Raw genomic sequence first — 26880 nt, 5'->3', positions numbered from 1 at the left:
TGATGGCACTCGCCTCTATCTTCCTGGCGGCATCCACTATAGAGTGGAAACTCTCTTTCTCTGCTGGAGGAATCAAGGAGGAATACCTGGGATGAAGTCTCATAGTATATCTCCTTGCCTTCTTCTGGTTAGTGTCATAAGCCTGACCTACATACTGTAGCAGATCCAGGAACTTGTCTGTATATTCACCTACACTCATCTCTTCAGTCTGCCTCAACTGTTTAAATTCTATCACTTTCATCTCTCTGGAACTGTCAGAAAAAGCCTACCCGGCAAATTCATTGGCGAACTCTTCCCATGACATGCTGTCCAACCTGGGGTCCACATAATTCTTGAACCACTCTCGAGCTTTCTTGCATTTCAGTGTGAACCCCGCCATCTCAATGGCTCTACTATCGTCAGCTCCTAACTCATCGGTTATCATCTTAACCGATCTGAGGTACTCAAATGGATCATCTCCCGTATTGAATTTGGGAGCATCCAACTTCAAGTACTTTGTCATTTTCACTTTACTTCCCCCAGATGAGCTAGGTTGAGGTACTTGGACAATAGGGGCTACTGGTTCTGGTGGTGGAGGAGGTGTTGTATCACTTGGATTAGGGTATGCTGTACTTGGATGAAAAGGTGAAGGTGGATACATGGAATATGGTGGGTAAAATGGAGGATAAGGCATATAAGGCATGTAGGTAGGATATGGGGCAAAGCTAGAGTAATCCGACGTACCCCCCATCGGATACCCCAGGCCCTGTGGAAAGGGTGGATAGTGGGGTGGATAACCAAACCCCGAGGCCTGAGCACCTCCTTGAGACTCTCCCATACCCTCTTCAGATCTATCCATACCCATGCTTTCCTCTCCTCTCTGATCCACATCTATAGCCTCCCTCACTTCATCTGACCTCCCTCCTCTATCTGTTCCTCTTCTGCTCTCGTCAAAAGACCTTCTAGGGTCCCTTGACGTACCCTCCCTGCTTGATCTCTGAGACATCGCCCTTGGCAACGCAAGAGGACGAGCATCTGAACCCGCACTCACCGGTGGGACTTCAGTCAATCGTGCAGATCGACGAGTTCCTCGCATCTTAACTCTCTGGAAAAAAACACATAACACATCACATTAGCATCATATGGTCCGTGTGAAAACACATGAACCCTCAAGCATACATCATATATCAAAACTGCACATGCATAATCATGGCATTACACATCATCATATAGACAGGACTCAACATCCTATCCTAGTGGACATGATTTCCTATTGTGCTTGACCTACTATAACCTCTATGAACCCGACACTCTCTAGGTCCGACCATATGAACCTAGGGCTCTGATACCCATCTGTAACGACCCGAAAATCGGACCGCTATCGGCGCTAGGATCCAGATTGACTTAAGGTCGCCGGGACCCGTAGCAAGCCTGCTATACTCTCTGTGTACCTGTAAAATCCCATACATGATCATACATTTTCTATAAAAACATAAAAACTTTGCTCTGTACTAAGGCTCAACCTGAGCATGCACTATCTCTGTACAACAGAACCCCTTACTAGAGCCCTCATCATTGCTCTAGACGGGTTAAGACTCATGTATACAAAAAGGGATTTACAATACATATGGGTCAAGCACACTACGGAACTCTATACAATACTAACACATCTCTTTACAAATAGTACATGTCCAGACTACGCTATTACAACTCTTTACACTTCATGTACTCTTCTAACTCCCCCTGTACTCTGATCCTGCAAGACTGGGGTTAAGGGAGAGGGGTGAGCTATACTAGCCCAGTGAGTAGAATAATAAAACATGTTAATAAACATGCTCTCATGAAATGCATCACAGCACAAGTAATCACATACCGAACGAACTGAATAAAAAATCCCTCAGTGCCCGGCCCGCGAAGGAGCTCCTCAGGACTTTATTAGTCAATCAATAGTACCGAAGTACCCTATGCCCGGCCCTCTCGGGGCTCCTCAGGACTTTACTGTGCCCGGCCCTCAATGGGGCTCCTCAGGACTTTACTGGGAGGGCTAATGAAATAAACACTATGTCCGTTCGCATCTTCATGAAATAATGCAATGCATATAATCGTGAATTCTAATGCACTCAATCTATTGCATAATCATGATGCATGAAACATGCTAAAAGCATTTGATTTCTCAATTAAAAGGATTAAGTTTAGTTCCACTCACCTCTGGCTAACTCTGAACTGACTCTGAAAACTCTAAAGCAGTGCTCACTGTTGATCTCTTCGGTTCCTCTGGTCCGTTCCTACACAGGTGGACTCAAATGAGGGACCAAACGAACTCAAGAACAACTCTATAATACTCTCCAAAAACCCCCTAAAACATCCTAAAATAATCAAGGAAAACATGCAAAAGAAGGCTAGATAGGGCACTTTCGGCGGCAGGTTCGGCGGCCGAAAGTTCCTCCAGAGCCGAAACTCAGCTACTTTCGGCGGCACCTGCGGCTGCCAAAAGTCCTCTCCAGAGACGAAAGTCCCTAACCTTCGGCGGCACATTCGGCTAAAAATTGTTCAAATCGAGTAGTTTCATCGATAGCAATTTCAACAGTTGGAGCTGAAAATTCTCTACCGTCTTCAATAGGTGCACTAAGGTCACGTTCATCCTCGATTATCACATTATGCATGATAATACATGTAGTTAAAATATCATGCAACACTTCTTTTTTTCAAAAACGTGATGGCCCTACAACTATTGCAAAACGTGATTATAACACTCCGAAAGCACGTTCAACATCTTTTCGACATGATTCTTGTTTCATTGCAAAATACTTCTTCTTCCTTGTTTGTGGTTCACGAATAGTTTGCACAATAGTTTACCATTTCGGATATATACCATCAGCTGAATAATAACCCGTATTATATACGTTTCCTTGAATAATATATTGAACGGGAGGAGCAATACCTTTAGCAAGGTCGGAAAATAAATGTGATGACTCCAAAACATTAATATCGTCATTAGAGCCAGGCATTCCAAAATATGCATGCCATATCCAAAGGTCATAATCAGCTACAGTTTCTAAAATAATTGTTGGCGATCCACTACGACTTGTATATTGGCCAGCCCATGCAGTAGGGCAATTTTTTCATTTCCAATGCATGCAATCGAGACTACCTAACATTCCAGGAAAGCCACGTTGCTCACCAATATAAAAAAACCTTGCAACATCCTCGGCAGTTGGTGATCTCAGATACTGCTCACCAAATACCTCAACGGTGGCTCGACAAAATCTCTTTAGACTTTCAATTGCAGTGGACTCCCCAATTTTCATATATTCGTCTGTAGCATCCGCCGGCAAATCATACGCTAACATTCGAAACACAGCTGTGATTTTTAGAAGAGTAGATAATCCAATTTTACGTACTGCATCTCTTTGTTGTTCAAAGTACGTATCATGCGCTTTTATTGCATCGACAATACGAAGAAATAAATTTTGAGACATTCTATATCGTCGACGAAACATTACATCATTGAAACATGGATTATCTGAAAAATAATCCAGAAATAAATTACGATCAGCCACTTCACGATCTCGATTGATTACTACATGACCTAGAACAGAGCCACCTCTAGAAACTCGATGTTGATCTTGTATTTGCTGCAAAACCATCTTATTTCTAAGAAATTGTTGATGAACTGCTTGTGTTTCCACTACAAACTCATTATCATCTGAAATATAATCATCAATATCTGAAGAAGATGATGATGAATTTTCAGCATCATTATGTGATGTATCTCCAACATAGAAATCCATTTTAAGTAACGATCTGTAGAATTTTCTTGACTCGAATTTAAGATGAACTGAAAAATATGAGTTATGTTTATATCTTTAAAGAATACATGATTTAATAGGAAAAATGTGGGGATAGGGATGCATACTATCTGAAGGTCGAGATCGAAATGAAATCCATCCAACGGTCGATTTTTGGATAAGATCTATCAGAATACTGTTGGTGTAATTATTATTTGAGATTTCATCTGACTTCATTGAAAAATGTGGGGATAGGGATACATACTATCTGAAGGTCGAAATCGAAATGAAATCTATCCAACGGTCGATTTTTAGATAAGATCTATCAGAATACTGTTGGTGTAATTATTATATGAGGTTCCATCTCACTTATATATATTGGAATGCCAACATCTACAACTTACCATAAGTTAGCCATATTCTTCAATATTTAATCACTTTGTAAACGATGACTTTAAGATCTGCAGGATATTCTACCAATGAAGATGTGCTATTGTGCGGAGTTTATCTAGATGTTTCACAAGATCCCATTATAGGTAAACAACAATCTAGTCAACGTTTTTGGAGTCGGGTGGCAGAAGCATATGAAATTGCAAAGAATGAGTGTTGGGAGTCTCGCAACCCACGATCTTTGCAATGTCGATTGCAAGTTATTGAGAAGGCTATAAGAAAATTGAATAGTTGTTATCAACAAATTGAAAACTTAAATCTTAGTGGTGCTTCAAAGCAAGATCTGGTGAGTATTTTTTTGGTAATTACTTTGTACATATATCTTAGAATTTTTCTTAATATTTTCTTAATTATGCTGCTCAATCAAGCGAAAACTTTACTAATGCAAGATTCAAGCTACAAAAAAGGATTCAAATTTGACCATGTTTGGAGCATGATGAAAGATGCTGAGAAGTTTAAAGATAGTAGCTCTAAAAAAAAATAGTTCAAAATCAAAGCTCCTCTTATGTGTTCTCAGAGTCGGACAATCCTACTCCTGACTCACCTATGGTACCATCTTCAAACTTATCATTTTTTTCAATCCATTTAAATGAGGATATTGCAGGAGATTATACATTATCGGATCGACCTCTTGGTGTCAAAAAAGCAAAATTGAAGAAAAAACTTGACGAATCTTTTTCATTCGCTCTGAAATGCTTACATGCTGATAATGAAAAGCTTGTGGAATCGTTGGCGAATGCAACTGCAGAAAGGGAGAAGGGAAGACTAATGAAAAGTAGAGCTTTGGACTTAAAGGAATTTAAAGAAGAAAATAAAATTTTATTGCTTGATTTAAATTTTATTTCCGATCCAATTGCTCGTGAAACGTTTCGCCAAGAAAAAATTCGAATATCACAGAAAAGAGCTCAGCGTCAACAACCACCACCGTCATCCGCATCTAATGTATATGGTCAATATCTCAATGATATTGTTGGATCTGGGTCTGACCTTCCGGAATATTAAATATTTAATGTACGGTGAATAATTGTATTTTGAATTAATATATATTGTTCAATTATAATATATGTGTCACTTTACTTATTCTATATAATATATTATAAATAAATAAATTTATTTATATTATTCTACATAATATATTATAAATAAATTAATTTATTATAAATATTATTTATAATCGTGAATATATTAATTTAAATTAAATTTCAATAATTATAAAAATATAAAATAAATTAAAAATATAATAAATTATGAGAGTGAAAAAAAAATAAACTTAATTGAAAATATATATAAATTTTGAATTATACTATAAATTAAAAAAAATAGAAAAAGAAATAAATTTTGAATTATATTATAAATTATTTGGCGTGACACTGTAGCGCAACGCCAAAATCCCATGGATTTTAGCGCTGCATTGGAGGGTCATCTCCAATGCCAAAATAAAATTTGGCACAGCATTGGAGATGTCCTAACAAAGAATTTAGTTGTTCATATTTAAGAATTCAATAATAAATTCTATAGAGAAATTATTCAAAATTATTTTAAAATAATTGTGAATAACAAATCAAAAAAAATAAGAGAAGAAAGAAAAATTCTAGATATATGAATTTCTCCTTCTAGATCTTTTAAGTCTTACTCTTTGAATTTTTCGCGATTTCCGCTGTACATATATGTTTAAAGTAAGCAAAAAGTTCTTTTAGTCTCTCAATTATGAGACTCCTGGTCCGTGGCCTTAGAAAAAATCTAGAGAGTTAAAAAATCTAGAGATTTATGATTTCTTATAAAAAGATAGGGTCTAACATATAAAAAGAAGCCAAACACAGGATAGACCATGAAAACATGAGTCTACACTATGTTTTTCACTATGAATTTTGGGTTTAATTTCCATCCAATGAATATGAGAAACAGAGGTAAAACACGGGGTAAAGATAAAAACATGAGGTTACTCCCTGTTTCTGTTTATTTCTTCAGAATCTCTCTACATTTTTTTTTATTTCTTTCTAGAGTGTCTCATTCATTCCTTAACTTGTTTTGGTCCATAGAAATACTAAAATTTAAGTGAAAAAATTAAAATTAAAAATTCTATAATTAAATATAAAAGTCTAATAAAATTTTAAAAAAAATGATCAAAATAGGTGAATATGGTATAAAAAATATATAAATGATTGTATAAAATTTCACCAAAAAAAATTACTGAATATATTTGATGGATTAAATATGAAAATGAGATAAAATTTGAAATTGTGCTATATTATGAAAAGTGAAGCCATGTCTTTTAAAAAGATTGTATCTTAATTTTTATTCATCGCATGTGATTTTACTGAAAATAAAATTCTAAAGAGATGATAATTTAGAAAAATGAGAACACTAATGCATTGACTTAAAAGGATGGAATTGTAAATTTGCAATAATTTAACTATTTCACAATACTTAAACAGTAAAACAAAACAAATACTTATTTGGATTCGATCTATCAAGATAAAGACAAGTGGATTCTTTCACGAGAAAAACAAATAGGACTCGGCGAAATAGGTTCAAAACAAACAGTAAAACAAAACAAATACTTAAGTAACTAAATTTTATGCTTACCACATCAAAACGACGAAAGAGGCAGAAATTCATTAAGACAATCAAGCTCATATAAATTGATTTTGTACTTATACTGCTGTGAATAATCTAGAACAAGGGTGAGAGTTGCAATAGCGAGAGTAAAAGTCGCAATAGTGAGTAACTGCGGTTCCTCTATCTGATGTGACAAAACCATGTTAGTTATATGTTCTATAGTAATCTGTTTATTGTAGTTAGATATTAACTTTCATATATTTTTAAGTATTTAATATATTTTAATAAAGATATTTATTTATCTTTAACATAAAGATAAAGTCCATAAAATTATATTATTATGCAAAGGAAATTATAATATAGTTATAATTGTGTGATTCTTATTGCATTTAAGTAAAGTCTTTTAATGTTTCTGATCAATGTTATTATTATTGGACAATGATTAGAGTTGTTGAGACTGATATGTATTATATTATTTCTTTTTAGATGAAACAACTAATTTCTTAGGTTAAAATATGTTAGATATCTAAAATTAATATGTAGGTATTTATTTTATAAATAAGTACATTGCCTATTTGATGAATAAGTATACTAAACTGATCCGCTTGATAAATTCATATAGAGAATTATTTGTTATTATAGTTGTATAAATGATCATTTGACTTGAAATCAATAAATCATCTTATATAGGGACTAACACTCGGCCATTAAGCTTAATGGGTACCTACCTTTCAACTTTCGGCCTCACATGAATGCCTTGATTTAGTGGGACTAGTGCTTGATCTTTCGGCCTGGCTTATACTCACTCTATGGCCTTGGACATCCCATGCCTTAGAACTTTCTATAGGGGATTAACATCTGTATTATGGTTTAGCAGAACTAGTCTTGTGACCTGACTTGACTGAACCTACATTTTTGCCTTGTCTAGTAGGACTAAAGCCCTGATTGTAGTCTGGCGGAACTCGCTTTGTGACCTGACCTGGCGAAACCAGCCTTGTAGCCTTATTTAGTGGGACCAACGCCTTAATTATAGTTTGGCAAAACCCGCTTTGTGACTTGACCTGGCGAAACTCGCCTTGTAGCCTTATTTAGTGGGACCAACGTCCGGATTGTGGTCTGACGAATTCTTGACTTATGGTCTTGTCTAGTAGAACTAACACCCAGTCTTCTAGCCTAACGAATTCTCGACTTATGGCTTTGTGTAGTGAGACTAACACCCGTTCTTCTGGCCTGACGAATTTTGCCTTGTGGCCTGGCATATGAGTTGCCTTGATTATGTGAGATCCATGTCCAGATAGCCTTGTAGCCTTATTATGTGGGACCGATACCTAAATGGCCTTATGGCCTTGTTATATGGGACTCATGCTCGAATGGCGTTGTGACCTTTTATGAATGTTTGTTTCCGCGGACCAATGTCCGAAATATGGCTTGCCGACTGCCTTATAACTTGGCATGAATTCTCGACTTATGGCTTTGTGTAGTGAGACTAACACCCGTTCTTCTGGCCTGACGAATTTTGCCTTGTGGCCTGGCATATGAGTTGCCTTGATTATGTGAGATCCATGTCCAGATGGCCTTGTAGCCTTATTATGTGGGACCGATACCTAAATGGCCTTATGGCCTTGTTATATAGGACTCATGCTCGAATGGCGTTGTGACCTTTTATGAATGTTTGTTTCCGCGGACCAATGTCCAAAATATGGCTTGCCGACTGCCTTATAACTTAGCATGAGATGTCTTGCTATGCGGGACTAACGCCCGGATGGCATTATAGCCCTTTATTGGGGCTAACGCCCAAATGACCTGTTGGATTCCCGCATTGTGACTTGGCATGAAATGTCTTGCTATGCAGGATCGATGGTCTTGTGGCCCTTTATTGGGGCTAATGCCTGAATTCCCTGGCGGATTTTTGCCTTGTGGCCTTTGTTCTTATCTCCATGCTTTCATCCATCCAACATTTCTGATTTTTCTATAAAAAAAAAAAGTTTTTAAGAATATATCCTAATTTTATAACATTTTCATAAATCTCAAATATTTTAATAAGGATAAAATAAAAAAACTCGATCATCTGACTTGACCAATTTCAAAATTCAGAGTTTAACTTATGAGCTGAACATCCGTGACATTTTCTATATTGTTACCCCTATCAAAACTCGGTCCTCCTACAATTATTTGAATAATCCCACAAGTTTAGTGCGGAGAAGCCGACCCAGAAGTAGCTCTATGCGGAGAGACTGACTTAAGCAGACTTGTGCAGAAAGATCGACCTTCTTCTTCTTCTTCTTTTTTTTTTTAATTTTATATTATTATTTCTTCTTTTCTTATTAGCCGGCACCAAACATTAATCTTTTCTACTCTTTTTGATGAACTTCAAAAGTGTCATTTTTTATTAGCTCTTGATCTTGTCTTTTAACTGTCGTCACTCGTCCGTTGTGTGTCCATGGTCTTCATGAAAACGATAATACTTAGTTTTATCTCGGTTTCAGCTTTCATAGGATTGAGTTTAAAAGGCCACCTAACTTCCTTGTCATTTTTCCTTTTTCCTTATCCACACTAAAATATGCGTCCGTGAGTTATTCAGTAAAGTGTAATTCTTATACTTAACTCCGTCATTCCTTCCTCGAGAGACTAGGTAACTCTTGTATTCTCTCCCATATCCTTGTCTCTCTGACTTTTGGTATTACTTTTATCTCGTCTTCTTATCCTTCTCAGTACCTTTGAGCAGCCCATACCCGCTTCCAGCCAGCGTCTTTCAAAACATCATCTAATAGCTCCTCGAATTGCATCTAGATTGCTTTTGTCCGAGTCCTTGAAATATCCACGGGGCTTCCTCCCATCCCCTGAGAACTATAAGTGACATCTTTTCCTGAGTTTTGTATTGCTCAAAAATAACTTGTAATTTTCGGACATACTAGAGTATTTACTCAGTGCTCAAATTGTTGAGATCTGCTTCGTTAACCATAAAAGATGCGTTTTATCCATGGCCAAGAGTGAAAGAAATGATAACCCCCTCATCAGTAATAATCTTAGCAGCAGTTTGAGTTACTGAACATTTCGAAAAATAAAAGAGAGATTTCTTTTTAAGAGAGAAAAAAAAAATCAATCTTAATCTAAATGAATAGAGAGAATTTAATGAATTTTTCAGTAATGAAACCAAATGATATAATCGAAAAACAGAATTGTGCCGTGATTGGCTAAATATGAAATGACATGTAAAATACCCAAAGCACTATAAAAATGTACAATCTATTTGACATTACTGTTAAAAAAAATAAAAAGTTATTTTAAATACACCATTAAGAAAATGTTAAAAAATAATTTAAAATAATTTTAATTATTTTGACAAAATTTAATTAAACAAACTAAAATAAAATCTAAAATAGGGTTCAATCCCAAATGTGCTCGTATTTTGTTATTCCCTCGACATTTCCCCATGCAAAAATTTGAAGCCAAGAAGATAGATGATAAAATACCTCAAACAAAAAATAAAAATAAAAGCACACTTTTATTAAAAACAAATTAAATGATGAGTGGACGGGTTTTTACACTCTGCTGTACACACTTTCCATCCTCAGTTGTACAATACATTCTAAGCTGTCTGCATTCACAATCACCTAATCACTACAGAAATCAATTCAATAGAAAAATGAAAAACAAAAATGCAATCTCACAACAAACCTGTGACCATAAAGAATTCCAAACAACTAACTCAACCAAAAAGGAGGGGAAAATTTAATAAACCTAGACTTTCAAACCACCAGCTGGAAAAAAGAATGGGAAAAAAAATCCCTGGTTGTGTCCATCAGTCAAGAAAACAAGCTTCCTGGGAGCAGAAGCAGCTAAAAATGCACTGATGCTGTCCCTTTCACTTTTGAGAAACTGAGCTCCTCCCACTATGGGAAGAAATAGAGCTAAGCATTTAGAATACTCGATAGCAATTAAAGACACTAAAAATGTACAGATTCACAAACAAGCTTTCTTCCACCTGCAGCTCAGGCTGCAGGAAGCTGAAGGAAGGTATGAAGGAAACTCAGAACAATTGAAGGGCCATTTTAAGCTTGTTCTGTTTCCATTTTGGCATCTTATAGAAGGCATCCTTTGCCATCCCAAATTTCTCTTTGAACTCTGCTGATGAGAGGTAAGTCTGCAGGCAATAAACACAAATATCTAAGAACAGTTCCATAAATGTCTGCTTTGTATAATGTATTGCCAATTGTTTACAGTTTACCTCTCGCTTTGTCACGTCAATTTCAGTAACAGGATCTGTTGAGTTAGTTTTAAGGCGTTCATATGGATATATTGGAAGCCCTTCCTCATCTCCAGCTTCACCCTCCTTCACATCCTCCTTTATGGTGAGGGATTCTATTCTGCTGCTCATAGAGTTCTCTTTATTGTTCAACTCTGGTGTTGATTTTTCAGGAGTTGATTTTGGTACTTCAGGGCTCACTTCATAGAAAAAAAGTAGTCATGTCGAATTAATGCATCAGGAAGGTTGTAGAAAGTAAGTCAAAAGCCTTAAACTAGCTTAAGTAACAAAATACCTTTCACAGATCGGGGCATGATAACTTGTCGTGCTGGTGGTGGTTTTTCAAAAGTTGCAGTAAGTGCTGCTATAGCTGTAGATTTGGAAGCCATTTTTGCAGAATCTGGGCTCCCAGATTTTGGATAAATCTTTCTAACAACTGGTGGTGGGGTTGAAAGATTCCTGGCATTAGGGTTCTCAAAATTAGCAGCTAGTGCATTGAAAGCTGGTGACCTGCCCCTCACTCGAACACGCTCAGGGCTGAAAGACATGCTTCTGGAACGCTGAGATTTGTCTGGCACACTAGATCTTCCCCCATAGGATACAGGTGTTCTTCGTTTGGGTTTCTAATCATGGAAGATATATGTAATCAGAAACAACTGTTAAACTGTACAGTGGCTGCAACAGCTTATGCGCAAAATGGGATTTAATGGCTGTACAAACTAGAGTTCATATGCTCTTGAATTATTTCACAATCATACAATGCACCCAGAAGTTGTATATTTACTTGTAACTCAGATAGACAAATCTCAAATATTTTGAAGGTTGGCATTCTGTTTTTCAAGTAACAAAGCCACTTCTGGAGCTTTTCAACCTAAAACCAAGATATAAATAGACAGATAAGGATTAACTATAAATGCATCACATCAGATTAGACGTTCCATTTCTTCCACTATAGCTTTTCTTAGCGTGATATTTCAGTAGGCTGTCCGCATATTATTTATCTAAACTTTTCTCTCCTTTATTATTTTCCAAGTCATAAGAGAAATCAACAGCGTGGTGCTTCAATTACCCAAGCAGCGTAATTTCAACTTTTTGAAATTGAATCGAAGATCCAACAAATCAAAACAATATGATGAAAGATAAAAAGATGTACACACTCAATTAGTGTGAAAATTAGAAAGGTACTACTAATTGTCTTCTGAAACTTCAAATGCAAATTAAAATGTCTTACATCTAAAATAGGAGCACTCCCACTTTTGACAACTGCAAGTTTTCTTTGGAATGAACTTCCATGCATCTGCATCCAAATGAAAACATTAAAATCTACTAGAAATCAAAGCCATACTAACTGCTTTACAATAATTATAATTTATCTTACAGCAGATTTTGCAGAGTCCCATTCAAAGAAACGTGTGAAGAAAGGTGGCTCACTCCCTTCCATAACAATATATATTGGAGCTTCACGAGATAACTTTTCCAACAGAAAATCATTTTCTAGAAATTTCTGTGGGAGAGAAAAAAGAAATCAACACAGATGGCAATATGCATAGTAAATTATTTTCATCTAACATCCATATGAATCAACGGGCCTAGCCATTATAAATTTCATCAAAGTTTAAGGATCAAATAACAAAATTATTTGTGGCATCCCACTTCAATCAACCATCAGGCAAAAAATAAATAGTAATGCAGTACTTCAATGCAAGCTTTTATGGAAAGAAAATATAATGTTTTTGGCACTCAGCTAAGATCTGGCAAAATCATACCTCTCCGATAGTTAAAGCATCCATTTTGCTCTTGGAGTCAACCTGTTGCCCCACCCAGACAAAGATCTCTGAGTGACAATCGAGGACAAATATGTCTTCCGTCATCAAATCATCCTGGGTAAAGTTGTATATCTCAGCCACCTGCAATAACAAACGAAGACACAACAATGGAGTAAAATCGCAACATGGTTTCTTTCACATAAAAAGCTGTGTTATAAAATTTAATATATTGGAAGCCATCCGAATGATACAGATTCCAGAATCCATGAACACATGAATGCATACAAAGTAAATTTCTTTTCAAAGAAACCACAGGTTGAAAACAAGCACAAGTGCATAATTTGAGAATATATCCAGATATTATTATGAAGAAATGATAAACTAGAATGAATACACACCTTCAGATTTCCTGCAGATCAGCATGCATTTTGGCAGTAATTAAGACCAAGAAAGAGAAAGGATTAGGAATCTGATATTTACAATTTAAACAAGACAAAAACAGAACTAGAAGATAATAGCATCCACCCGCGGAAAAGGCAATTTCCCTACCCTTTGAGAATGTGCAAGAGAAAAGGTGAGGATCCCTTTCCGCTTCCCTTCCAATTTTTTGGCTGGGGTACTCAGTTTTCCCGCCTAACAGATCCCAAAACTGTTCAGATTCTGAACCTTCCTTTTGTGGCTTGGACTGTACATTTGGCTGCAGAATTTTCATGAGAATACAATGACGTCTCATTAACAAGAGATTAAACAAGCAATAAATTGAGCAAGGAGCTTATGTATGCACAAGAAATCAATTTGAAAAACGTAATTCAAGGATTTGATTACTCAATGCAGTTGAATTAACCAGCAAAGACAACAAATGTGGAGCTTTCTGCACTAAGAAATCCTTCTATGTACAGTAATTTAATTCTGGCTTTTTGTTTGTCACTCAGGTTTCCCAGAAAAAAGCACGATCAGGTGACATTTATGAAATCAATGCTCTCTAATTGAGGAGCTTATCGTTTCTATTAAAGCTAAAAGTTTGATATTATATCTCTAAACCCTAAATGCTATGTTAAATAATTTATACTTTACTATTTTTTCTTGGTAGCAATTGTAAAAGTCTGGAATATTATTGTGAACTTGGTGTCCAATAGAGCTGAATAGTGACAAAGAATCCATCTAGCTGACCCAACTAGTTTGGAATCAAGGCTAAGAGCGTGTTCGGTTTACTGTTTTTATATAGTTAATAGCTTATCAGCTTTCAAATAGTTAGTTTGTGTGTTTGATGAACTCTTTAAAAAGGCAACTGCTGGTTGATATGTATCTTATTAACTGCTTTTTTTTTTCTCATCGATTATCAGCTGATGAGACATTATTTTTTATTTAGACCATATTATCATTTTAGTAATTATTAATTATAAAATTTTCATATTAAAATTTATTTTAATATATATTAATAAATTATTTATACTCATAAAATAAATATAAATATTATAAAAATAACTATATTAGTTACAATGTTTATTTATTTTTATATAATAAAAATACCTACATACATACATTAAAAAACAAATAATTAATAATCATATTTTTAAGTCTTATATAAATTATATAATAAATTATTAATTTTATATTTATTTTAATAATAAATAAATAATATGATATATATATACCTTCATTTTTCATTCTATATATCAACAATAATAGCAATATATAGTTTACTAAAGGCTTAATATGTTTCGATTGCAATTAGCAATAAGCTATCAGTTATCATCTATGAATTGTATCTAACATTTAAACCAAACAAGTCCTAAATTGTTGTAGTAGCAACTGTAGTAGTTATTATTATATGAGAGTTGTGCATCCTTCTATGTGATTTTTATTAATACATGCATGTATTTTTGCAAAGAAGTCTGGTAAATCAATTAGAAAAAATAAAGCAATGATAGAACTAAAATTTTTTATGCAAATTGAATTTTCTTGTGGAATAGACCTTAATGACATCTTTGTAAATGAAAGATGGATGATAGTAGATTCATAAAATATTGACATATTTTTTTAATCTTGATTCCTCAAGTTCATCCATTGGATTATATAAAAAAAATTTTCATTCTTACTTTTTCTTTATACATTGAAAAAGCTTTTATTTTTTTGAAAAAAAAAAGGAAAAAGAAAAAAACTTTGACCAACTCAATTACACACCTATGAGAAAATATTATTGCTTAGAAGATTCATCAAACCTTTATCAGATCCAACTGCCTTTCCAGAAGTTCCTGGTCATCTGAAGTCGTAAGGTTTCCAGACCATGTAAAGACGGTGGATTCGGTGGCCAATATGTAACAGTAAGAGGAATTCAGAGACGACGCAATCTGATACAAGTTCAATTAAAAAGGAAATAAATAATAAAACAGTGCATATAAAAGTCAATTAAAAAGGAAATAAGTAATAAAATAGTGCATATGAAAGAACCTAGATCCATATCCAACATGTAGCTTGAGATAAAACTCTAAATTGCATGCAGGACTGCTAGCGTGTGGCAGACCACAGACTGGAAACATTTCTATATAGTAGTTGTATAAACTACATACGGATGAGATCTCTTATGTTGCTATTGAAATAATGAACACAACATGTCGAGCATCGCTATGAGAGGACATCTTATCATCCTCAAATTATCCCCTTCTTGCATTTTAGAAATAAATCTCTCAGGAAAATAAATAAATAAATAACAATATGGCTACATATTCTATATTGCAAATTAATATTCAGTTGAAAGTAAAAAATATGACTGTTTGTTCCTGAGAAAAAATATCCATTCACATTCACACACACATGAACAGTTTTAGTGGAATTGCAGAACCCTCAACATTGAATGGATTCAAGAAAATTATATAAACAAAGACATTTATGGCATCCAAAATTCCAAATACCAAAACAATTGATGAACATAACTCAAGTAGAAAACCAATGTTATGCTTACAAGCCTTCACAAGGAAATTTAATCCAAATCACCAGTACATAATTTGTCGTGGCCTACTTAATTTCATCATTGTCCCTCAACTTTGAGGATTGTTTCTTTAAATAACTTAAATGATTTTGTATAAAGTAAATTTAAATTTAAGTTAATTTGCACATTAATTTAATAATATATTTTTTGTTTTACAGTATGTTATTTGATAATTTGAAAATGCCGAGAAGGGATCTGATAAACTAACTCAAGATATTTGATGGAATTTTATCATTCTTAATGAAGAAAAAAGGAGAAATGAACTGTAATTTTTGTGGTAAAAAAATAACTAGAGGAATAACTCGCTTGAAGCAGCATTTGGCAAATATATCAGGGCAAGTTGCCGGTTGTCAAAAAGTTTATGTGCAAGTAAAAAAAGACATGGAAAATACGTTAAGGGGTTTTGAAACTACAAAAAAAGGATAAAGCAAAGAGAGCAAGGGAGTTGGAAGATGAATTCATGAAGATGACAGAAGTTGAGGGTACTTAGATTCAGACGAAGAAAATATTGAACTAGAAATTGCGAGACACAAAAGTATGCAGCTGAAGTTGAGGAATTTGAGCAGAAAGAGTCAGCATGAGCTACAAAAGAGTTATAATCCAATTAATTTGGTTTACATTTTCGAGGAAGATGATCCACTAAATCCTTGGTTGAAGGAAAGGAAAAATATTGTGCTTGATGGTGAAGAAAACCTTTGGCTAGAGAAGGATGAGGTTGTTCCATCACAATCACAACAAGCTAATGCTCCAACTCATGGACAGAATATTGAAGGCGCTGGTGATGTTGAACTTGAAGATTCTTTTACACTATCTAGTTCTAGTGATGATGATGATGGTGGTAGTGGTCTGGGTGAAAGAGATGAAGGTCGTGGAGCTACTAGTTCATTACAATCACATGATCAGAGGCATAGTCCATCTCCAGCTCCATCTTTGCAACATACATATCACAGATCCCATGGTTCTGGTAGTACCGGTGGTAAGGGAAAAAGTGTTACACATGAAGAGTGTTCTATGGATACAGATAATTATAGATATTGAACTTATAGTACAAGTGAATTTTCAATGGAAACAACCTCTACTGGTGATTATGGATATGGAGAAAATTCTCAATGGGAATACTCAAATCCATATCCATATCCATATCCATATAAGCCTCCTCCATCGTATTCTAATTTTTCATCGTCAGACCAATCATTCTCTCACACCCAAACCCAGTCCAATCCTAGTAATCAATTTGGTATGGTTTATTCTTCAGCTTTGATCCATATAACAATACTATCAATATCATCAAAATCAAAGCTCTCAATCACAAGATGAAGGCAGTGGATCTACTCAAGAACCTGCTAGACGCTCATTCTGGTGGTAATTGAGGTAAGTTACTACATATGTATTTTATGTTTATTTGATATATTTTTACTTTTAATAAGTTGTATAACTTACTTTTCATTATATCTTTCAATATATTTTAATTTCATGAACTTTACAAATTTTCTAAAAAAATTTGCACAGGACATACCGTTACCGTTACATTGTGACCGTTACAAGCCTGTTTCCGTTACCCGCGACCGCGACCGTGATTTGAAACCATTTTTAGGACCTCACCGAAGATTATTTCATAGAACTGTCAATAATTAGAGTTGAGCCCAAAGGTTAACTACTTGATTTTCTTGATAAGAAAACATTGACCAAGAAACCAAAATTTTCAAGAATTTCAAATAATTTAAAACGTAAGCAAATGAATTAAAACCTACTCAGAATGTCTCTCTATCTGGTAACCACTAGTTTGTTACTTTTATTGATTGTTGAACTCAAATGACTTGGGTTTATATGATAAAGACAAAGAATGAGGTGTTTTCTTGTTTTTAATCTTTTCACAGGATGATTTATACTCAATTTGATGCTAAGATAAGAGTTTTGAGAACCAATAATGGCACAGACATGGTTTTAAATAACGGCCATTATTTATAGGTTTTCGAGCCTACCGTGGTTGTTAAGGCCTGTAAATAATGGTTGGAAAATTTTGTTGTCGTCACGGCCGTTACGCAAAGGTAATGGCCGTTATCGACCGTGATGTAACGGCCATAACGGCCGCTACTTTCCTTACCAGTAGTCCAGCACCAGCCTTTGTATGCATTATTGAAGGGGAAAAAAACCGATTTCTACACTTCTTCTCTTTGGCCTTTTGTCTTTCTTTACTCTTTACTACTTTGTGTTTTCGCCACAACCAGCAAGCCAAGCAGTCCTCCATCTAGCACTCTCTCCCCTTCTCCAGAGTCCAGACTCTGTCTCTAGACTCCAGCGTTCTTCCATACTTATTTCCAACCTCCATTTCAACTTTTCAAGCCAAAAACTACCGTATTTCTCTTAAATTTTTTGATAGCAGCTTATATACTTAAATTTCTACTCAAAAACCTACCCTAAACGATCATTCTGGTAGTATTAATTGAGGTAAGTTACTATATATACTGTTTAAAATTTATGTATTTTATGTTTATTTGATATATTTGTACTTATTATTAAGTTGTATAACTTAATTTTCATTATATCTTTCAATATATTTTAATTTCTTGAACTTTACAAATTTTTCCAAAAAATTTGCCGCGACAGGTCGTTACTGTTACGTTATGACCCTTACAGGCCTGTTTCCGTTACATACGGCCACGACCGCAAAAGCGATCGCAACTGCGATTTGAAACCATGGGCACAAGAGTACATGGGTAGTCGTTTTTCTACCTATCTGGACTCCCATGGGATATTACATTAAACTAATTGTCCTCGTACTAGTGCTTGTAATGGTGTTGCTGAACGAAAATATAAGCACCTTTTGGAGGTAGCCAGATCTCTTCTTTTCACAATGAATCTTCCAAAAACCTATTAAGGAGATGCGTTCTTAGCCGCAGCTTATCTCATTAATACAATGCCCCTTAAAGCTCTTGCCTTTAAAAGCCCTTTAGAGTCCTACAAGGGAAAAATATTTATTTTGTTCCACCAAAAATGTTTGAATATAAATGTTTTATTTATTCTAAGGCAATTGAAAAACTTGATCTGAGAGCTCTTAAGTGTGTGTTTGTTGGGTACTCTCCCACACAGAAGAGTTACAAATGTTATCACCCTCCATGTAAAAAATACCTTGTCAGTATGTATGTTACGTTTAGAAAAATTGAATCTTACTTCAGTACTACCCAATCAGGGGAGAAGAGATGGTTACTGGTTCTGTGACTTTAGAGAATTTTACTCAGGGAGAGTCTATACAAGGAGAGACTACTGTTGATCGGGGAGAGATAACTGGATGGTTGGATAAACCATATTTAAGGAGATACTCAAGAAGAGACAAAACAGAAACAGGAAAAGTCATTGTGCAGCCCACTCAATGTCAAGAATCTTCCTCTTCTCCATCTAGTGAGTTATCTCTAACCCTTGAGCCCATTAATGATCTGAATAAACTAATTGCTCAAAAAAAAAAGATTTTTTATCTCCATCCTATAAAGCATTTGCCTTATCTATTTCTTGTGTCTATCCCACAGGATTGGAAGGAAGCTCTCAGAGATTTTAAATAGAAGGGAGCAATAGTTAAAGAAATAAAAGCCTTAGCTAAAAATGAAAGCTAGGAGTTGATATCTCTCTCACCTGAAAAAGAAAAAATCAGTTGGCCGCAAATGGGTGTCCACTGTAAAACACAAAGCAGATGGGTCAATTGAAAGATTCAAGATCAGACTAGTTGCCAAGAGATACACTTACACCTATGGAGTGGACTACCAGGAGACATTCACTCCAGTTGCCAAAATGAATTCAATTTGAGTATTATTATCTTGTGTTGCCAACCTTGACTGAGACCTACAACAATTTGATGTGAAAAATGCATTCTTCCATGGAGACTTAGAAGAGGAAGTATATATGGAAATTCCTCCTAGATTTGTTGATGAGAAAACACAAAAATAAAAAGTGTGTAGATTGAAAAAGGCTTTGTATGGATTGAAACAGTCACTTAGAGTTTGGTTTGACCGATTCAGCGAAATTATGATTTCCTTTGATTATCAACGAAACAATGTTGACCATACCCTGTTTATCAGACATTATAGAAGTAAAATTATAGTAAAGTCAAGAGATGACAAAGAAGAGATGGCTTGATTGAAGAAGCTTCTGGCTCGTGAATGCGAAATTAAAGATCTAGGAGAACTTCAGTATTTCCTGGGAAAAGAGGTTGCTAGATCGAAGAAGGGAAATTTTATCTCTCAAAGGAAATATATTTTGGATCTCTTGGAAGAAACTGATTTGTTAGGTTGCAAACCAACATAAACTCCTATTGAGAGCAATCACAAGTTATAAGTAGATGACAAGTAGGGACTGGTGAAACAGTAGATATCGGCAGATATAAGAGATTGGTAGGCAGATTGATTTCTCTCTCATACTTGACTAGATATAGTATATGCAGTCCACTTAGTCAATTTATACATGATCCTCGTGAACCTCACATACAAACTGTCTTTCGCATTTTACGATACTTGAAGTCTTTCCCTAGAAAAGGTCTTTTGTTCTCCAAACACTGTCATCTCCATATAAACGCATTCATCGATGCAGATTGAGCTAGATCTCTTGATAATAGAAAGTCAATTACTGGTTACTGCACATTTATGGGAGGAAACCTTATTACTTGGAGAAGCAAGAAGCAAAGTGTCATTGCTAGATCTAAAGCTGAGTATAGAGCTATGGCATAGGGTTTATGTGAACTCTTGTGGTTGCAAAAATTGTTGAAGAAATTAAAATTATTTAAAAAAGACAAATTGATTTTGTATTGTGACAACAAAGCCGCCATTAATATAGCTCACAATCCAATTCAACGTGACCAAAAAAAGCAAATAGAGATTGATCAATATTTCATCAAACAGAAGTTATTAAATGTTGTCTTAAGATTAGATTATGTGACTTCCGATAAACAGCTAACTGATGTGTTTAGCAAGGGACTCAGTAACAAGACCTATCACACTTCGATTTGCAAGTTGAACATACATGTGTGATATCTATGCATCAACTTGAGGAAGAGTGTTGACCAATGCAAATCTTGCTATTTTGGAAGATTCAACTACTAAATGAGCAGACCCTTTGGATTCTAATTAGGCTTGATTGTGGGGATTTTATTCACTCTCATAATATAAATATTCCTAATTAGGTTTGTAAAAAGATAATATTTGTTGTTGTATCACAGTAAAGATTACAACCTATTTATACATGAGAGACAATATCTAAACAGGAAGGAAAATCAAGCCTATGATTATACAATCCCTAAGATTAAGTAACTAACCCGTCTATCAATATTTACTTCCTATAACATATAACACTCCCCCTCAAGTTGGTTAATCATGCCCAACTTGTTACATATATAATCAACTCGAGTTCCATTTAGAGCTTTAGTGAAGATATCTCCTAATTGTTCTCCAGTTCGGATATGTCCTGTTGATATTATCTTTTGTTTGACCTTTTCACGAACAAAATGACAATCAATCTCGATGTGTTTAGTCCTCTCGTGAAATACTAGATTAGAGGCAATGTGGATAGCTGCTTGATTATCACACCACAACTTAGCAAGTACCAAATTTGTGAACCCAACTTCTTCTAATAGTTGACGTATCCACAAGACTTCACAAATAACTTGTGTCATGGCTCGATATTCAGATTCAGCACTAGAACGGGAGACCACATTTTGCTTCTTACTTTTCCATGAGACCAAGTTACCTCCCACAAAAACACAATACCCAGTAGTTGACCTCCTATCAACCTTCGAGCCTGCCCAATCAGCATCAGAAAAGCATTCAATATTTGAGTGCCCATGGTTACCATAGAATAGCCCTCGCCCTGGGGCCCCTTTAAGGTAACAAAGAATCTGTCTCAAAGCATCCCACTGGGCAACAGTAGGAGAGGACATAAACTGACTTACCACATTCACTGAATATGCAATATCAGGACGAGTCACCGTCAAATAATTCAGCTTGCCAACTAATCGTCTATACCTTTCAGGATCTGCAAATGGCTCACTGTCTTCTGTGGTAAGTTGAAGGTTAGAGGTCATTGGAGCACTACAAGGCTTAGCACCCAATTTTCCTGTTTCTGCTAACAAATCAAGAACATATTTTCTTTGAGACAAGAAGATGCCTTTCTTACACCGCATAACTTTGATTCCCAAGAAATATTTCAATGAACCCAAATTCTTTGTATGAAACTGTGTTTTAAGAAATTCTTTTAGGGATGTGATGTCAGCAATGTCACTTCCTGTGATAACGATACCATCCACATATACTACAAGCAGAATTACTCCACTATCATAATTTCTATAAAACAGAGTGATCACATTTACTCATCTTCATTCCAAACTATTGGACTACCTCACTAAACCTGTCAAACCATGCCCGAGGACTCTTTCAAGCCATAAAGGAATTCTCGAAGTCTACAAACCTTGCCTGACTCCCCCTGAGCAACAAAACCAGGTGGTTGCTCAATATAAACCTCCTCCTGAAGATCACCATGAAGAAAAACATTTTTAGTATCCAGTTAATGCAAAGGCCAATCATGTGTAGCTGCCAAGGAAATAAACAATCGAACATATGCGAGCTTGACAATTGGGGAAAATGTATCAGAATAGTCAACTCCATAAGTTTGTGCATAACCTTTGGCCACTATACGGGCCTTGAGACGAGCAACAGATCCATCAGGATTTACTTTCACGGCAAACACCCATTTGCACCCAATAGCCCGCTTTCCTGGGGACAAGGACATCAACTCTCAAGTACCATTAGTGTCAAGGGCCATTATTTCCTCTTCTATTGTAGCACGCCAACCAGGATGGGACAAAGCCTCAATAACAGTTTTGGGAACTGAAATAGAATCTAAAGCAGTGGCAAAACAACGAAAAGAAGATGATAATTGATCATAAGAGACACAAGCTGAAATAGAATAAGTGCAAATACACATACCTTTGCGAAGAGCAATAGGCAAATCCAAATCAGACAGTGAAGGATCAGTGGGAGCAGGATCTGTCAACGAAGAAGCGGGTAGTGGAGCAGAGTCAGAGTCCTCTAAGCGTCTGGAATACACATGAAAGATGGGAGGGCGACCTGGCACATGAGCGAAAGGTGTAGTAGTCTAAGGAGACAGAGAGCGAATAGTGTATAACAAGAGGTCATCTTCCTCTCCTTGAGTGTTATAAACAGATGATGGCGGAAAAAATGGAGTGGACTCAAAGAATGTTACATCCGCAGACACAAAATACCGATTCAAATCAGGAGAAAAACAACGATACCCTTTATGACATCGAGAGTAGCCAAAGAAGACACATTTGAGTGATTTGGAATCCAATTTAGTAACTTGTGGACGAACATCACGAACAAAACAAGTACACCCAAAGATGCGTGGCCCAATAGGAAACAAAGATTTAGTGGGAAACAAAATATTATAAGGAATATCACCATGATAGAGGAAGGCATGCGATTGATCAAAAAACAAGCCGTGGATACAGCATCAACCCAAAAATATTTAGGTACTTTCATTTGAAATAAGAGGGCTCTGGCTACTTCAAGAGGATGTCGATTTTTTCTTTCGGCAACTCCATTTTGTGAAGCAGTGTCAACACAAGAGGACTGATGAAGAATCCCTTTTTATAACAAATAAGATTGAAATTCCCCAGAGAGATACTCTTTAGCATTATCACTTTGCAATATACGAATGGGAATATTGAATTGGGTTTGGATTTCAGCATGAAACGCACAAAAGATAGAAAATAATTCTGAACGACTCTTCATTAGAAAAAACCAAGTAGTACGAGAGAAGTCATCAACAAAAGTAACAAAGTACTTAAAGCCAGATTTAGACACAGTAGGACAAGGACCCCAAACATCTGAATGTACTAACTCAAAGGGGAACGAAGCCTGTTTATTGACTCGAGACACTGAAGGTAAACGATGATGTTTGGCAAATTGACAAGACTCACAATCTAAAACAGACAAAGAATGAAACTGTGAATATAATCTCTTCAAAACTAAGAGAGAAGGATGCCCCAAACGACAATGAACATCAAAAGGTGTTAAATGCATGGAACATGCAAGAGATCTAGGTAGTTTCTGATCCAAGACGTAGAGACCCTCTGACTCACGCCCTCTACCAATAATATGCTTCGTCGAAAGATCCTAAAAAATACAGTGATCAGGAAAGAATAAGACACAACAATTCAATGCACGAGTGAGTTTACTAACAGAAAGTAAATTAAATGCGAACTTAGGGAGACATAACACAGAGGATATTGAAAGAGAAGGGATTAAGTTGACATGACCAGAACCCATGACAAAATATTTAGTACCATCAATAAGAGTAACATAAGAAGGCGATGCATGAGACTCGAGATTGGACAAAAGGGTAGAATTAACTAACATATGATCGGTAGTACCATAATCAATAACCCATTTGGAGGATGAAGATACAAGACATGCAGTAGAATTACCTGACTCGGTAATTGCAGTGATAGAGGAGGAATTAGGGGATTTCAGAAATGTCTGATATTGGATGAATTGTGCATACTCATCTACAGATATTAAAATTCCCTGATCTGAAGGGCCTCAACTGTCATATGCGCCATTTGTGTGCGCTGATTCTTATTCTGTAGAACAGTGCCTGTGAACAGTATCGATGAACAGCACCCGTGAACAGTATCGATGAACAGTAATCCGTGAACAGTACTTATGAACAGTACCCGTGAACAGTACCGGGAAAAAAAAAAAAACACCTCCGCCCAACACCCGAACGGCAAACAAACCTCAGATCTGACAAGGGGACGGTGTGGCAACTCCAGCGACGGTGAGGCAACTCCAGCGACGGTGAGATCCAAATGTTACCCTTTATGGATAACCCAAATGAACAGAGCTCTAAGTCTCTAAAAAAAAAATTTAAAACTTGACGGGAGAAAAAAAAATAAATCTCTATGAGAAAGGCTCTGATACCATGTAGAAAGATAATATTTATTGTATCACAATAAATATTACAATCTATTTATACATGAGAGACAGTATATAAACAGGAAGGAAAATCAAGCCTATGATTATACAATCCTTAAGATAAATAACTAATTCATATATCAATATTTACTTCCTATATTAACATATTTACTTCCTATAACCTATAACAAGGTTGACTCTTTGTGCATAAATGTCCAAAACTTGTAAAGCTCAAATACAATCGAAATTTACACACAAAATTTGTCCTAAAATTTTTCGATTACACTTCTCCACTTTACCCATCCTACTGCAAACCTATATAGTCAACCTCCTTACTTATCCCTCTCTTCACATAATGAAGCCTACGCATCTAACTGTGTGCTTCATGAGACGACTTGTACACCATCTAGGCTCTCCAATCACTTCCCCTTCCATTGCTAAAATTGAAAACATATATTTGTTTTAGTTATGCTTAACTTAAAATCCGTAAACTCCAGCTTCAAGTTAACACCATTTCAATTTCATCTATCCTCCTTGCAAGCATCTGCAAAGGAGATAACTTAACTACTATGTTTAAATCTCTACTAAAGACCAGACTCGGTCATAATGTTATCTAATCCTCCTTTTCAGTTATCGGAAGTGAACTAACAATTATAAGTGCATGTCTTTTACAAGAAAATTCAGCCATAAAGTGGGTATTCACGCATGATAATAAGGCAATTATTTTTAAGAGCGGATGTTAAAGTAGTTATGCATAGTAGAGTGCAAGTAATAGACTCATGACGGTTGAAAAGAATCAGGGCTTAATGTTAATAAAACCTAAGCTGGACAATAATGACCAAATGCATGTTTTGGTGTCACATATGGTCCAAATAAATTATAAAGTTTAAAACTTTATGATTACATTACAAACTTAACAAGAAGGGAAGGATAATACAGGTCATGTCGAATCTATCCTCATTTAACTCCAAAAACTTGAAAGCTAACAAAACAGATTCACTGTACACAAGGAAGTCAAGCTGTAGGCTCAACTTATACCACTGGACATATCCACTGGCGCAAATGATTTGTATATGCAAGGTGTATCCTTTTACCCCTTCATCTTTTTCACAAAAGCACATGACGTTCTAACAACGCTATAAAATTTTAGTTGAGTCAACAAGAAGTGAAGGTATTTTCAGGTAATTCATCACTTCCTTATTTTCAGTCTTCTTTCAAGTTCTAAACCCCAATTGGAGAGTTCACACAAGTCAGCACAGGAATTCCATTTATTAGGAAATGCATCAACAAAATCCTAGTCACTTCTACCGCAATCCAATACCAATGATGACATGAATGCACATGCACTCTGAATCCTGCATGTAATCAGATTGTCTGGTATTGAAGTAAGCAATCAGACTTATAGTACAAATTTTCCTGATTCTAAGCTAAGAGTTCTAACATCAACATTGAAAATCTCATAACAAAAAAGTTCAATTCGATGATAATAAAAGAGAATGACATACTGGTTCAACTTGTATTGCCTGCATATTATCTGGCCCAGTACCCTGAACCCTGAACAATGCAATGCTGCCCTCCTTGTATGTGTCATCTGGGAGTTCCTTCTCCACAATATAATTCTTGTATCCAGTACTAAGACCACCCTGATAAACTTTTAGATTAGCTGAATTGATGATAAGTATGGAAAAGGTCAAGGCTAAACCATAAAAAATGAATGAAAATGGAAAAGGTCAAGGCTAAACTATAAAAGATGAATGAACCTCTTACTTGAAGATTGTTTCATTATATCTAAAAGTCTCACAAACCTTAAAAACAATGAAGCTTTGCAAGATTGTAAAGAACTGAATTGTTTCATTTCCTTCATAGAATCGAGCCTAAAAAATAGTTATAAAATAAGGTCAGAAAGAGATCCAGAAAATACATATTATCCATCTGATAACAGTGATCAGTGGCAAGATAAACCACCTGAGAAGGCAGAAATTTTAATGATTCAACCATCTTGCTTGCCATTGAAATAGCAGAAGCTCTTTCCTCCTATAAATCAATCAGGAACGCATCATAAGAGAATAATTGAAAAGCATGCCATCATTTAAATATTAATACTTGTATAGTTTTACAAAATAATATA

General features: G+C 35.6%; 1 protein-coding gene and 1 pseudogene across 2 annotated transcripts in view; both read right to left on the bottom strand.

The window, feature by feature from the left end:
- Nucleotides 1–2495: 2495 nt before the first annotated feature.
- LOC110617366 lies at nt 2496–3822 on the bottom strand (annotated as a pseudogene).
- Nucleotides 3823–10262: 6440 nt separating this feature from the next.
- LOC110616976 (villin-4) overlaps nt 10263–26880 on the bottom strand; it is a 33595-nt gene continuing 16977 nt past the window's right edge. For both annotated transcript variants that reach the window (XM_021759527.2, XM_021759526.2), the window contains exons 12-23: nt 26718–26786; nt 26558–26626; nt 26258–26395; nt 15011–15139; nt 13338–13485; nt 13187–13197; nt 12789–12929; nt 12401–12526; nt 12254–12319; nt 11318–11645; nt 11005–11222; nt 10263–10920 (exon numbers count right to left, since the gene is read on the bottom strand). In XM_021759527.2, coding sequence (XP_021615219.1) covers nt 10807–10920; nt 11005–11222; nt 11318–11645; nt 12254–12319; nt 12401–12526; nt 12789–12929; nt 13187–13197; nt 13338–13485; nt 15011–15139; nt 26258–26395; nt 26558–26626; nt 26718–26786 — 1557 coding nt within the window. In that variant the 3' untranslated portion in view covers nt 10263–10806. The remainder of the gene's footprint in view (nt 10921–11004; nt 11223–11317; nt 11646–12253; nt 12320–12400; nt 12527–12788; nt 12930–13186; nt 13198–13337; nt 13486–15010; nt 15140–26257; nt 26396–26557; nt 26627–26717; nt 26787–26880) is intronic.

Source organism: Manihot esculenta, chromosome 6 (genome assembly GCF_001659605.2).
Source record: "Manihot esculenta cultivar AM560-2 chromosome 6, M.esculenta_v8, whole genome shotgun sequence".
Classification (NCBI taxonomy): Eukaryota; Viridiplantae; Streptophyta; class Magnoliopsida; order Malpighiales; family Euphorbiaceae; genus Manihot; species Manihot esculenta.
The sequence above is the reverse complement of the archived record's forward strand: the minus strand, read 5'-3'. Positions and strand labels throughout refer to the sequence as shown.